We start from the raw sequence: 15,853 nt of genomic DNA, 5'->3' as shown, positions 1-15,853 counted from the left end.
GCTACCTATTCCCAACCTGCACCCATTCTACAGCCCAGTTTTCTGGGATCTCCAGAACACCTGGCTCAAATCCATTCACATTTATATACCATTACTCTACAACAATCAAGTAGATCTCCACTGACTCACTTATTGATCCAGCCACACAAGCCACATGACATCGGGCAAGTTACCTAATCTCTCTATGCTTCAATTTCCTCATCTGTAAAATGGGGTTAATAAATGAGTTAATATGTGTCAAGATAGAAAACCAGTGCCCAGGGTATGCACTAGAAAGTATTTGTTAAGAAACAAATAAAAATGACTTTCTATGGAGCTCTGTGCTGGTTTCATAGGCCATAGGAAGAATAGCTCAGCTTCTAGAACAGGCACTCAATAAAATTTAATTAATGAATTAATAAGTGAATAAATAAACAAACAACACATGCTCTGCTCTCGTGCTGTTAGTCAACTCACTGTGGAATGAGCAAACTCGCTTCAGTCTCCTGTCTGTGTCTCTATGATATTTAGTGCTTACACTAACTGGAATGAATGCTCTTCTTCCTCCCTAGCCTATCCAAAGCCTATATATCCCTCATGGCCTAGCTCAAATTCTTCTTCCTTTATCCACAAAATTCAACCACATCAGCAATGAAATCTCTTCCCATTGAATAAATGTTGCTCCTAGATCCTGTCCCACTGTTTTAGCACTTAAAGCTTTTTATTTCTTGGGCTTGCAGTAATGCGTCTTCAGCAAAAGTGTGATCTCTTTGAGAATCCAGGGATCAGGTCTTCTATGGTGACCATCTCTTGTATTTCTCTAGTTTAAGGTTAGGCATTTTACTAAGTGCTCAACAAATCTGCGTTGACTGCTTGGTTGATTGACTGATTGGTTGGAGGCTTAATTGAGAGCTCTTATGACAGCTAAACAAGGTTTAGCATAGCCTTTCAAAGTGCTGGCTATTCAGACATTAGTCAGAAATGATGTCTGGTCCTCCAACTTCTGGCAGCCGCAGACATCGTGCTAAAAGTGTCCTGCCATTTCACCCAACTCCCAATGAGGAGGCAACTTCGTGCACTTAATTTTTTAGGTTCAAAATTCTCTTGAGCGAATTTCTGTTTAATAAGGGACACATTTGAAACACTCTATCTCTTTCTTAAATCACATCTATCTCTAGTACTTATATGAGATAAAGGATAAAATGAATCTTCCTCCCTATTGGACAACAGTGCAAGTTTTATTATTTCCATTTTGCAAATAAGGCAATTAAGACACAGAGAAATGACTTGCCCAAGGTCACACAAATGATAAGTGCCAGAGTTAACACTAAATTTCAAGTCTTTGGAATCCTAGCTCAGTCCCCTTACCCTGATTTGAGATTTAAAACAAAACAAAATATAAGAAAACCTCCCTTTGACCCTGACCCTGAGTGGCAAGTATTGGTAATATTACTAGTTTCTGCATTCGATTTTATTTCCCTCCTCTCCCTCACTCCCTCCCTCTCTCTCTCATTCTTATCCCATTCTCTTTTCTTTCTCTTTCCTTCACCATGCAAGCATGATATTATAGAAAGAGCTTGGGATTTGGAATCAGACAGAAGTAAATTTTAAAGTCAGCTTTTCCACTTACTGTGTGACTTAGAGTCTGTCACTTAACTTCTCCCTACCCTCAGTTCTTTATCTGTACAACGGGGACATCAATATCTACCTCTAAGAGTGACTGTAAAAATCACATGAGAATACATGTACAACACCTAGAACCAGCAGTATTTGCCATACAGCAGGTCTAATACCTCTCTGATCCCACCATGTCTAGGCCCTGACCACTCCTTGGGTTCAAGAAGTTGTCGAGATCCAACACAATTTACATTGCCTCCACCCAGTGAGGGACAGCCACACAAGTTAAGTATCCAGATCCTTGCCTGGTCCACTTTTCAGCCTGTTGTCTTGACCCTTCCTGGTTGCCAATTTAAATTAACACAGAGCTCCAAATTCCGTCAAGTCCTCCAAAGAACGTTGAGAGTCAAGCCTGATATTTACTCCCCCTCAGAAGCTCACATGCCATCACTCACCCTCTCAGTCAAAGATAAGATGCCATCCAAAGCTGCCTACCTGTAGAAGTTTTCAAGCTTTTACTTACATCAAACACAAACAAAAAGCAATGGAAAACAGTAAGGCAGCCCAACAAAGACAAGGCTTTAGCTTGTCATCCTCTCATAAGCAAAGATGGGGTTGCAGCCATGAGACTCTAACCCCTTTCCAGAATAACTAGTCAAACCAGCTTTACTTCTAGCTGTACCTCATTTCACCTCCAACCCCCTCCCTCAAAAGAAAAATCAGTTTCTGATGGACCGTGAAAGGCATTATAGGAGAACCATTCAAAACGTCCCTGCCAGAGGCTCAGGAAGGAAGAGAGAAGACCATACAACTAAGAATCTGTTGAGTGGCATTAGGGTGGGGGCCAGAAGACACCACAAAGGGTCTGTCCATCACTGGGCTTAACCCTTGATCCTGTCAAATTAGTCCCACCTCCTGCATTCCTCACAGATGTAACATTAAAAGACTTGAGTGAAAGTTAACAGACCATGCCCTCCCTGAGAACATACCAGGAAACAGCCACTTCTGGAAAGATAGGAAGTAGGAGTGTGGAGAAAAGCAATGTACTGTAAGATCTGCCTGCTGTCAGTCAGCCTTTTACACTTCCAAGCCTAGACCAAGTGAGGATCCTGGGGCCCTTAGCAACCCTTCAATAAAGCAGGAGCTTGCCCCATGGATGGTCTGAGAAGAAACAGGAGAGTACAGAGAGGCAAAGTAACATGCCCAGACTTCTCAGCCAGTTGATGAGAGAATATAAGGAAGGTGACAAAGGTCCTGTCTTTCACCGAAACAGGATAGAGAAAAATGCAGTGTGAGAGAATTTCTGGTGCTGTTATAATTTGCTGAGTGTTTTCAAATTTATCAACCTCAACTCTGTGAGTTTCTCTCACCCCCCACCGGAAGCATGGCTGAGCCAAGAGGGACAAAGCTGGTACAGCAGGCTAGAAGGGCCCACTGTGACCAAGGAGAAAAAAAGTTAGGTTTTGGACAGAGGGCAGGGCGGCCAATGAATGAACAAAGAGGCAATAGCACTCTGATGAGACAGTCCAAAATGTAAGCCTCAAGCAACTGGTGCTCATGGGTGGGGGCTGGGAAACAAAGACTGGACATGAAAGAAGGACAGCCTAGACACATGGAAAATGTGTCTCTGTTGCTACTAGGCAGTGTTCCTTGTGTGACATGGCATAGTCATAGAAGCACACTGAAAAGAGGAGCGGGTGGAGGTGAAGTCAAAGGGGAGGAGTTAGAGCTCACTCTGAGAAAGCAAGTCATCTTGATCTTTGCAACTTCAGTGCCCGGTCGGGATGGCTATGTGCCCGAGTAAACATGCCAGTGTGTGTGTGAGGAAGAACGGATGATCCCTTGCAACACTAATGCGTAAGACAATCTTTCCACTTGGCCTGTTTACACGCAATGGGGCAAAGCGGTACAAGGAGACAACCTCTACCTCATCCCATTCCTTGGAACTACAATGGTTAGCCAGGAAAAATAGTATCTCAATGTATTCACTAATGACTTAATTGAAGTCTGTGTGAAGGGAGTATTTCAGGGAGCACCAGGAGACAAAACATTGGCTCCCTAGAAGCTGAATGAAAGTAATCTCAATACTGACATAACCAATTTTAAAAGGTCACTTGCTGATTACAAGATAACTCTCAGGTAAACCTGGAATCCAGTTTCAGAGAGAAAGGTAACCATGTACATACATGTGGTCCCAGCATCAAAGGTATGAGCACCTCAGGCACTGACGGTAGTGGAAATCCCAAACTCGCCCAGGTTTGTGTAACGAAGCTGTCTAGAGCAGCGGTCCACAACATTTTTGGCACCAGGGACTGGTTTCATGGAAGACAATTTTTCCACAGATGGGGTCTGGGGGGTGGGGGCAATGGCAGAACTCAGGCAGTGATGTGAGCGATGGGGAGCGGCTGTAAATATAGATGAAGCTTTACTTGCTCGCCTGCCACTCACCTCCTGCTGTGTGGCCCCTGGCTTCTAAGTTTCATGGAAGACAATCTTTCCATGGACAGGGTGCGGGGGGAGGCAGAGCTCAGGCGGTGATGTGTGGCCTGGTTCCTAACAGGCCATGGACCGGTACCGGGCCATGGCCCGGGGATTAGGGACTGCAAGTCTAGAACACTCGTCCCCAACCTATACATACATAATTTCCCAAGAATAATTTCTACCGATAAGCAGTTTGGAGCTTTGAATACTGTTTGCTGTAGATAGAATATCATAAATGATGATTAAGTTGTAGAATTTAATTAATCATGTGCCACAGATTAAATAGGCTTTTACAGAACTATCCTGAACCTAACAACTATAAATGACATTGTGTCAATGGGGACATGTTTCCTAGACTTCAACACTCTCATCCCTAGACCTCTCACCCCTCAGTAATAATGAGGATTAAGCCTCACTCCAAACCACACCCTAATCAGGGCTTCAGTAGTAAGGAAAGGTATTTTCCCAGCTCAGATGACAGCTGGTGAATATGGGGACATGGGGGGATGAGGCTGTGGATGCAAGACCTCCATCAGAGTGACTCCTGTGTGTATTCTAGGTACAGACAGAAGATCCAAGAACCTAAGGATGGCAACAACAGCAGGAGCTTTTGCAATCAGTGCCAGTAGTAGTATACAGGCAGATAGATATCTGACAGGGAATGGGGACAGAGACTGCTGTCTCTATATTCCTATGTAGGGGCTCTGTAAGTTGCAGACAGTTTGTATGTCACATATGGTTCACATCTTCAATCCTGGAGACAACTGTTTTTCCCAGAAGGGGGAAATTAAGTTCAGAGAGGTAAAAAGAAAAAAAAACCTGGAATTCTGACTTTGACACTATTCATTAAATGCCACTTCCTTCTTCTATTATACAAATTCCTTCTCTGTAACTTAGTAACCTCTTTGTATAAACACATATGCTCCCTGAAGTCAGGACTTACTCCTTCTCTCTCAACTCCCCTACGACACCTTTACCAAGGCTAGCCTGGGCTAAGGGCAGGGGCAATCTTAAATAAATAATAAGAGATGAATTGTGTTCCTCTCAAATCTATTATGCACTTGTCCCCAATAGCGACTTCCACTAAAAGGCTTTGTTTGACACAGGGCCTTGGTATGACATGGCCACCAGAAAGAGATAAAGAGGTCTTCAGCTGTATTTTTTTTAAAGGATGGTCATACTTGATTTTGGAGCTGTGGGCTCCATAATTTAAGGGGAACATGGACAAGCTGGAGCATCTGGAGTGGGAGAAGGAAACAGGAGGGGGAGGCTGGAACTGAGAGCCCCTAAGGAACAGTTGAAAAAGCTGAGCTCTGTAGTTTAGAAAAGTGAGACAAAGGGACATAATCTTTGCCTTCGGACCTCCCAAGGGCCTTCCTAAGACAGAAAAAGCACCCTTGTTCTCTGTGGTCCCAGACGGTAGCATTGGGACCCATGGATGATAGGTAGAGGGAGAATGACTGCAGCTCAACATAAGAAAAAGATGTCTACAGTCAGAACTTTCCAACAATGAAATGGTCAGGCTTAGAAGGCAGTGCGCTCCTCCACTGCTGGAGAATAAGCTCAGGGATATTGCACAAGTGGCTCATGAAATGGTTAAGATTAAGACTAGATGACTTCCAAAGGGCTCTCCTCACTCTGAGATCCTGTGATTCTAGGTCTCCACCAAGAACAGAATTAGTCCAGCAGCCCTGAGTTAAGTCTGCCCTTTGGCGCTTGTGGGGTGGAGGGGTGGGCAGTAAGAGCAGCTCTTCACATAATCTCTGCTGTTCTTCATTAACTTTTCTCACATGGGTCAGCATCTTTTTCTCCCTGGTTCTGAAGAAGCGTAACTATAAAATCCATGATGTTCCCTTCAGATAATCACTTCATAACCACCAATCTCAAGTCTGGGTCTCTCTTTTCACTTTAAAGAAATTCTAGGGAGGGGGTTGGGGAGAGAAAGGGGGAAAACCATTTTAATTTTTTAAGGGGCATTGCTCAAGTGTCTTCCAGCTGGAGTTGAACTATTTTCTTTGTCTGAGGTTTTGGAGAGGGAAAAGTCTCTAACAGGCTTGGTCTTTTTCACTTCAGGGAGCATACGTGTGTATCACAACAGGGTACCAGGTGTATTATGATAGCTGGCAGGGCAAAAAGTGGTATGTACCCAAAGCTTAGCCAAGGGTTACCAGACATACCACCCACCCTTCTTGCTCTACCTCCCTCCACCCTTCTTTGTATCTCTCTGGATAGATTCTTATCCCATGCCCTTAAATGCTCTCTACTTTCTGGGAGAGGGCAGCAGTTGGAGAACTGAGACAGTAGGCATCTTTGCTGAATCTAGAGGCAGAAATGAGGAGGAGATTCATCTAAGTAACCAGACTAGACTAAGCTCCTAAGAAGCACACCCCACAAAGGTCCCTAGGGGTGGGCCTGGCCTGTAACACAGCTAAGAAGGTTTCACAGAAACTATCATTGCTCATATAATACTACCTCTGCACCCAACAAGAACTCAAAATCACAGCCAAATTTGCTGCTAGCCACAGGACAACCTCAATTTTACATACCCAGGTCCTCCTGAAGTTTCGACTGCCTTTGTGTGCTTCTAGAAATAAGGTCAGAATAGGGATCGGAGAGGGGCTGAAAACAACATACAGAGCATGCTTTGCCATTTTCCTAGGCTAAGGACAGCAGAATTTGCCCAATTCATTCTCAGATCATCTGTGATAACAGAGATGGGGAATGTATGCCTACCGCCATCCTGCAAATAGCGACTTGGGTCTAGAGAGAGTAAAATGATATAGCAACATCAGTGCACATTACATGGAGGGAGGTGAAGCTTCTTTCTCCTCCAGGCTACTCCCCTACCCCACCCTAATTTGTTCCAGGGCAGTAACTAGCCCCACTTGCTTCACTGTGCCCTATGAAAACATCCACCAAAAACAGGCCAGGGAAAGGGAAAATATATAGGATGAGCCTGTCTAATGCCCTGTCCTGTCTTCCTCCCCAATTTTCCTCCTTCTTCTCTTCCTGCATCCCCACCCCACACTGGTCTCCGCCCGTTCTTTTCTTCACCTTCATTCAACTTCAGGACATATTTCCAAGAATTTGAAATGAATATAGGAACCTCATAGTACAGTTCAGCAAGTCTGAACTCTTTCTTTCTCTCTCTCACTCTCTCATTCTCCCTCTCTCTATCTCACACACACACACACACACACACACACACACACACACTCACACACACACATACACACCCCACAGGATGATACAACATGAATCTTTGAGGCCTCTGAGAGGCCCTGTGTGATGCAAAATCATTGGTGCCAGAACCCTGGAAAAGTCACCCATCCCCAAAGAGGATCTTTTTCCAAGCAGGGAGTCAACCTCATGAATGACTGTCTACACTGTAGAGAGGGACCCCTAGGTAGCAAAACAGACACATTTGATTAAAAGAGAGTCCTCATTTCATTCAGATGGGCCCCCTTGGGGGTATAGCTCAGTGGTAGAGCATTTGACTGCAGATGGGCTCCCTGGGTCAATGAGGTAGTATAAAATGCTAACCAAGGTCACAGACTCCATTCCCCTGTTGGTCATGTTTCTTTTACTTGTTATCATCTCACTGGGAACACCACAATGTATGGAAAAATCATAAACCATCCCTTAATACTTAGGATAATCAATAGTATTACTTTTTTAGCAATGAGTCTCACTATGTTGCCCAGGCTGGACTGCAGTGACTATTCACAGGCACAATCACGGGGCACTACAGCCTCAAACTCCTGGGCTCAAGGGATCTTCCCACCTCAGCCGCCCAAGTAGCTTGGACTATAGGCACACGCCACTGCACCTGACAATGGTATTTTTTAAAAAAATATTTTCCATTTCTTTTCCACTTGATTGTCAGGGGGAGATTATACAAGTTTCCATAAATCAGGCAGCTGAATTCCCCACATTCAGGGAAATCACAGGAGCCAGCAGGAATTGATTTCCCCAACCCGATCATTTCCTGGTCCAGAGGTTCTCCCACAACAAATATGAGCTAGACTTCCACACTACATGCCCTCTTCTCCACTAATCACTTTTTGCAAATTCCCCCACTCCCCAGATAGCTCCACTTGTTCCACAAGATATCTTCAAGTATGTATGCCACACCATCTCAGACCCAAATTGCTTTTGTTTTTTTTCCCGCAACACCAAAAGAAATTCTCTGCCATTTTCCACCATGGTTCTTGCACCTCACCTCTGTCTCTGTCAGACTTGAGATCATCACAAATGATTTAGAGTCACCAAAATATTCCTCTCCTACTGTCTGAGCCCAGACTCCATCAATGTATATCTACAACCCAGTCCTCACCTATAGCAGAATTACAGGCTGGCATGGACAGGGTCACTGTAGTAGGAGGCTGATAAGACTGGATTCATCCCTGAAAGGTATTGCCCCATGCTCCTTTACAAACCGCAGTACTAGCAGAAGAATCTGGAAGCTTTTGGAGTAGTAGAAATACAGTGGACTTGGTGCCTGCCATTGACTCACTGTATGACAGACCTAGGCAAGCCACTCAATATATCATAGCATCAGCTTTTCCATCAGTTTCTCCACAACCTTCCCTGACAGCCTCACAGTGTGGCTATAAGAGGCTAATGAAATAAGGGATGTGGAAGCACATGGCAAACAGTAACACCATATGCAGATGAAACAAATCCTCATCTTCCTCACTCTGCAGCAATACTTCTGAGGAGAAGAAAGACAGAGCTAGCATAAAGGACTGGCTACTAGACTGTCAGAGTGTCATTTAAAGATCACCCACTTGAACTTCATTTTAGACATGAGGCTGCCTCGGCCCAGGAAGGGCAAATGATGTACCCGGGATTCCAGAAGTAGAAAGTGGCAGAGCAAGGATTAGAACCCAAGTTTTCAATCTGCCAATCCAGTTCTCTTTCTACTCCTTTCCACCCCATCCCCATCAATGTATACAGACAAAGAAGGCTATTTTCAAGGAAAAAGCTGTATTGTTCTGAAGCATAAAAGGAAATAAAACTAAGGCAGAAAAATAAAAAGGGGATTAATGAAATATGCCAAAGAGTGTTTTGTCTACAAAAAAAAAAAAAATACAGGCAACAATTGCACTTACAAAATACTATTGTCCCTTTATATAATGTTGGGGCTAATCAGGTTATACCTGGCTTTTACAATAAAGAGCCAGGGTATTTGGGAGGAACAGGAGAAATGATTTTACCCCCTGCATATCCAAAAGTGTGTAATAATGAGCCTTCATATAATAGGGGTCAACTGTACATTCAGTGGAAAGGAATCATTAAAAGGCACCCTGCCTCTCAACACACGAGGCACTTCCTCAACAGCTTGCCCAAGGAAACCCTCTTCTACCGTCAAATAATCCCCCAGCCAGACCACAAATTGCTGGCTGCCCCATACTCAGCAACACGCCCTGCCATGCTTGCACTGGCTCACAAAATAATCCAGGACCACAGCAGCAAGCACTATCCGGGGTGCTTCTCAGGATGGGTCAGCTCTAGGCAGAGTTGAAAAATGACCTCTCCAAGGCAGGTTGTCTAGGCCGACTGTGGAAATTCTGTGGGCGGTGTGAGGAGAAAAAGGAAGGGAGGAACTTCCAGACCATGGCTGCATATCCCATTGTGACCTTGGTGGAAAGATGGGGGAGAGGAGGAGGTTGATTAGAAAATTCCTGAAGGCTAGGATTTCCCTCCCCAAAGGGGTTGTTTGAGAGTGTTTTTGGTTAAAAAAAAAAAATGCAAATTATTCTCTCCAGAGAACACTGGAGGGAGAGTACTTTAGGAGGGAGCGTGATGGTGGATGACAAAGGCTTCTCAGATTGGTTAGAAATACATGACAAGTATGGGGGAAGGGGTACTGGATGAAGATCAGGGCTGATTTCGGGAGGCTAAAGATCCAAGAGGTCCCTGCTGGCCCCCCAAAATGTTGCCCCAGCATACCTCAGACTGCTCAAGCTGATTGGTATACCCCAGGGCAACACCCTAGGGTTGCTAAGAGTGTGGGCCCTAAGGCCTGAAGGACTCCTACACTGTAAGTTAACCAGCAGCTCCAATTCAAGGCAAAAGTGGCACACGTTATTGTGGGGGTGTGGGGGAAGGGGGGGAACATTCACTGAACTCCCTGCTGAGACGTGACCAAAGTTAAAAAGCCAAAAAAAAGTGGTATTTGTTCCCTGCTGAGAAGCAACATCTTTCTTTCTCCAGCCTAAACCCACATCTACAACCTCAACTGCCATTGTGCGGGTTGGAAGGGGGAAAGCTTTTCGAATTTGAGTATTTAAGAGAAACAACAACAAAGAGGGATAAAAGTTCCTCAAGTTGTGAAGTTGGCTTAGCAATCTGGCAGCTCAAGGTGAGTCGTCCCACAAGTCACTTTTCCCAGGAACAGCCCCAGCTGCCCCCACCCCTGACCCCTACGGAGGAGGCTGGCTTTGGGGGTTTCGGAGCGCTCAGGAGAGCTCCTCTCCCCTGTCCTCCGCTGAAACTTGGCTTCCAGCAGATCACAGCCTCCTAAAACAAACAAACCCTGGCGGTGGCAGCCGCAGCGGCAGCGGCGGCGGCAGTTCCAGCACAGCTGCACTCCATGGAGCAAAAGTTTCCTCCACATTTCTGAACGTGCAGGAAATCTCGCCGGCGCTGGGGCAGGACTCCGGAGGGAGGGAAAGGCCGAGCGGGACCCGCAGCAGCAACGCCGAGAGCTGAATGGATGTGCGCGCGTTCGGCCGGCCGTGGGAAGTGAGGCTGGCGAAAGCCACCAATGCCTCATCTCCGTTTCCACGTTGGCCCCTAGCCCTGCAACCTGCCCGGGAGGGACGGTCCGCCGGTCAATGGAGGGGCCAGCGCTACCAAGAGAGCTGCCAAGCCGAGTTGCCTGTCTCTTCAGTCCCTCACTGTTCCGTATGAGCTCCGGGGACTCCAAAGAGAAATCCCCAACAGCCGCCCCTTTCTTCAGCCACAAGTGAGGAGAGTAGCTACCCCGACGTGGGGGAGCAAAGGCTGTCCCAGCGCCCCCGCAAGTGTGTCTGCGCGCAAGGCTCTAACCCCGGGCCAGTCGTGCTCCCATTCCGTGCTCCAGCCAGCCTTAGGGGGTGTCTGCGCCTGGACTGGCAAGACCCTCCGTGCTGCTCAGAGGAACTTTCACCCCCAGCGCTGGCCAAGTTTCAAAGTCGGTCTGAGGGCCCTGTCCCGCGGCAGCCCGCGCACCCGGTTGCCAGTTCAAAGTTGGGCGCCCTTAGGATAAAGCTGCCAGTTCTTACCTTAGACACTGTGAGCGGCTCGCAGTGTTCCAGACCCCCCTTAAGGGTAAAGCCCCATGGCGCCCCCCCTTGCAGCTGCACAGGGACGTACTGGAAAGACCCAGGCCGGTTCTCCATCCTCAGCTCCGCTTCGGCGCCGCCGGGGGCTCCTTTTCCGCGGGGCTACGTTGCCTCCGCCCCCAGCAGCTCCGCCACCATCGCCCTGCAGCGCTGCGCCACCCCGCACCGCCCCGCCCCGCCTCCTCTCCCGGCTGGAGACGCTGGGGCAGCGAGCGAGCGCAAGGAGGAAATGACACGGAGTTGGAGAAAGGGGGAGAGAGGGGGGAAAGGAGAAGGAAAAAAAAAGAAAAGAAAAGAAAGGAGAGGCGGAGGGATAGCTCATAATGGACAAGAAAACGGAGCAATGGGGAGGAGCAGTCACTGGGACCTCGCCTATAGGAACGCAGGGGAATGGGAACGAGGCGAGGCCTCACATCAATTGTTACATTGTTTCATTCAAGCAGGCCCCCTCTTTGGTCCCCCTCTTCACTGCCGGGTTCCCCGCCCCTCCAGCCAGCCCAGGCGAGGGGAGGTGAAAGTCGTTAGTGTGGACGCCCGCGTGGCCCAGTGGGCTGAAACACTGGTTTCCTGATTAGCGAGTTCATGTTTCTCTGACTGCCTTTTTCTTCTGAAGGTCCCGAGAACCGGGTCCTAGGAGGGTTACAAGGCTGCTAATTTGTAGAGCTTGCCTAGAGGGGAGGAAAGTAAAGCAAGCAGGCCAGCGAACACAGTGGGGCTGTGTGTGCAGGCTGCTCTCTGTGTACCGGCTAGGTGTGTGGGGTCATTATGAAGCATTGCCCCGGAGCAGAGCATAGTTTAAATAAAGAAGCACTTTGAGGATGCCCCCTACCGGGGCTCAGCCGAACCCTGGCTCAGCGCTGGCCTCTATGGGTAACACCGTGCTTCTGTATGTTCCAGTCATCTGGAGTTCCTGGCACGGCCTTGCACTTGCACCACTGAGATGACCAAGCCAGGAATCAGCACACTTTATGAGTAGCAGTATTGTCTCTAAATAAACCTACAGGAAGCAGCATCCATTGGTAAGCTGGCCAATTAATAATGTTGTTCCTTTCGGGAGAATCAGCTTTTAGACAGGGTCCAGAACATCTCTGCTCATCTGTTCAAGCTTAAGCCCGTAGTTTCTGCGCTGGGCTTTTAAAACAGATCAAATAAACAACCACAACAATAGTCCTGAAAAGTGAATTTGTTACTGAATCTTACCCTGGTTTCTCAGCCTTCACCTGGGCGAGTTATCTTCCCTCTCTAAGGTGTTTTCTCCAGAGCCACATGTGGGCAGTGAGTTTTTAAAGGACCTCACACTAGCAGGGAAAAATGTTGTGACTCAACAGGATGTTCCCACTCTCTCTTGCCTGTTCAGTTTCTTCCCCTGCTCCTGTGCAGCTTCTGCCTCATGGCCAATAAACACACTATAGCCCCTTCCTTCACAGCCAGCTTTCTGTGCTCAAGGTTTCCACTCTCTGCTTCCATTTCCTCACTTGTCACTGCCTCTTCAACACAGTGCAGCCTGCCCTGTGCCGCAGCAGGCCACTGGAACTTCTAGCACAGGCTCCCCCCAAATCAATTCTTTCTGCTCGGCACCACCCCCACCAGACTGTCTGCATTATATAAAGCTGTCCTGACTGCTCTTTAATAAAACAGCAGTTTGGGTGTTTATAGCTCACCTTTTAAAGTCCTTAGAGATGATTCACATGGGAAATCACCCTTGATCTTTTACACTTTTACAGCTATTATACAAAGACCGTGTTGGTCATTTTTATTGTTTCGTATTTTCCCTACTAGAGAGCAGAGAAAATGACAACCCAATTTGTTGATTCTTAATTGTGTCAACCTATGTCGTAACATTCTTTTGCTCTGCCACACCTTTAAACTAAGCATTTTTTTTTCTTTTTGGGATAAGATCTCTATGTAATTTGGTAGAACTCAGCATGTTTCAGTCCCAGCATATTGAAATTTAAAAAGTTGAGTTCACAGGATATATAGTCATCACTCAAGGACTACTAGAATTATGTGTCTAGACTAGAGGAAAAAGATTTGGAAGCAGGAGACACATATCTGAGCACTGGCCTTGTCACTAACTAGATGGTTGACCTTGGGCAAATCACTGAGCTAACTCTTCTTAGCCTCATTTTCTTCATCTGTAAACTTTAGCTAATAAGCCCTGACTTTCCTACTTCCCAGGCCTGTTCAGAAACTAAGATAAAATAATACATATGAAAACACTTTGGTAAGGAAAAAGTAAAAATCCTCACAACCTTATTATGAAAGTAAACACTGAGCTAGCCTTTAACTAACCTATTTTCATTCCAAGCCTTACTCCACAATGATGTCTTATTGCACTCTTCAGTTTATCCTTTCCATCATTATAGCAGAACATAAATTACCTAGCCCCTTGTGCAAACAGCACATAAGTAGTAGACATTTTGAAGATAAGATGGCTAGATCATGTTGTTTCTTTACTGATAAAAATCACTGCTGCTAGCAGGCATCTTGTTCTTCCTTCGGAAGTACAGTGGGTGGGAGCATGATTGCATAGTGCAAAGGGTACTGGGTAGAACTTGAGATGCTTCAATTCTAAGCTGGCTCTGCCATTAATTAGCTGTGTGATATTAAGCAGGTCACTCCCCCTCTCCATAAATTGAAGGGGTTGAACTATTTGATTTCTTAAGTTCCTCTACAGTTTGCAAATTGTGACTACTTCCTGGCAAGTGCCTAAACTTAGTATATGTGCAAACAAATTCCTGATGATGGAGATGAACAAGTAAAAATAAAGCGATGGAGAAGAGTTTAGGGGTGTGTTTCTGTGTGTGGGAGTGTACGTGTGCACACCGGAGCCATCAGACAGATGATCAATTCACTCTTAAGTATGTCAAATTGCCTGTGGGAAAAGGGTGGAAAGTCCAGTAGGCAGTGTACACGGGTTCCCTTTTCTCCACAACCTCAATAACATTTGTCACCTTTGTAGTATTATCATTACAGAAAACTACCCAACTGCAAAAATAAACAATAAGAGAGGAAGTAAGGAACAAAAGATACACCAAACAACCAGAAAACAATCAAAAAATGGCAGCAGTAAGTCCTTACCTATCAATAATAACCTCGAATGTAATATGGTTTGAAGTCAGTAAGTATGAGGCCTCCAGTTTTGTTTCTTCTTTCTCAAGATTGTTTTGGCTCTTCACGGTCCTTTGTGGCTCTATATAAATTTTAGGGTTTTTTTCCTATTTTTGCAAAAAATGTCATTGGGATTTTGATAAGGATTTCATTGAATCTGTAGATCACTTTGGCTATGTATTAAAATAGCATTTGTTAACAATCAACAGAGTGAAGAGACAGCCCCACAGAATGGGAGAAAATATCTGTAAACTATCCATCTGACAAGAGATTAATAACCAGAATATATAAGGAGGTCAAAAAAGTAGCAAAAACAATAATAATAATAATAATAATCCAATTAAAAATGAGCCAAAGGTCTGAACAGACATTTTTCCAAAGAACACATACAAATGGCCAACAGGTATATGAAAAAATGCTCAACATTACTAATCATCAGAGAAATGCAAATCAAAACCACAGCAAGATATCACCTCACCACAGTTAAAATGGCTTGTATCAAAAAGAGAGAGAATACAAATGCTGACAAGGGTGTGGAGAAAAGAGAACACTTGTACACTGTTGGTGGGAATGTAAATTAGTACAGCCACTATGGAGAACAGTTTAGAGGTTCCTCAAAAAACTAAAAATAAAACTACCATGTGTTCCAACAATTCCACTATTGGATATATATCCAAAAGAAAGTAAATCAATATATGGAAGAGATATCCACACTCTTACATTTATTGCAGCACTATTCACAATAGCCAAAATATCGACCAACCTAAGTGTACATCAGTGGATGAATGGATAAAGAAAATGTGGTATAATATACACAATGTAATACTACTCATCCATAAAAATAATGAAATTCTGTCATTTGCAGCAACATGAATGAAAATGGAGAACATTATGTTAAGTGAAATAAGCCAAGCACAGAAACACAAATATCGCATGTTCTCACTGATAATGTGGAAGTGAAAAAGTGGATCTCATGAAGACAGAGAATAGATTGGTGGTTACCAGAGGCTGGGAAGGGTAGGGGGGAAGGCAGATAAAGAGAGGTTGATTAATGGGTACAAATATACAATGCATAAAAGAAATAAGACCTGGTGTTTGATAGAGGAGTAGGGTGACTATATTTTACAATAATCTATTGTATATTTCGAAATAGAGGAGAAGAATTCAAATGTTTCCAGCATAAAGAAAAGATAAATATCTAAGTTGATGGCTACCCCAATTACACTGATTTAATCTTTACAAATTACATGAATATATTAAATTATCATATATACCCCCAAAATATGTACATTAATTATGCATAAATAAAAAATAAAGTTATAACAAAAATAAAA

At 45.0% G+C, this 15,853-nt stretch overlaps 1 protein-coding gene across 1 annotated transcript in view; it reads right to left on the bottom strand.

Moving 5' to 3' along the window:
- Positions 1–11,471, bottom strand: part of SHROOM4 (shroom family member 4) — a 224,022-nt gene extending 212,551 nt beyond the window's left edge. The window contains exon 1 of the mRNA XM_012644851.1: positions 11,349–11,471. Coding sequence (XP_012500305.1) covers positions 11,349–11,465 — 117 coding nt within the window. The 5' untranslated portion in view covers positions 11,466–11,471. The remainder of the gene's footprint in view (positions 1–11,348) is intronic.
- Positions 11,472–15,853: the final 4,382 nt, after the last annotated feature.

Source organism: Propithecus coquereli, unplaced genomic scaffold (assembly GCF_000956105.1).
Source record: "Propithecus coquereli isolate 6110/MARCELLA unplaced genomic scaffold, Pcoq_1.0 Scaffold221, whole genome shotgun sequence".
Classification (NCBI taxonomy): Eukaryota; Metazoa; Chordata; class Mammalia; order Primates; family Indriidae; genus Propithecus; species Propithecus coquereli.
This window is presented reverse-complemented; position numbering and strand designations above follow the sequence as displayed.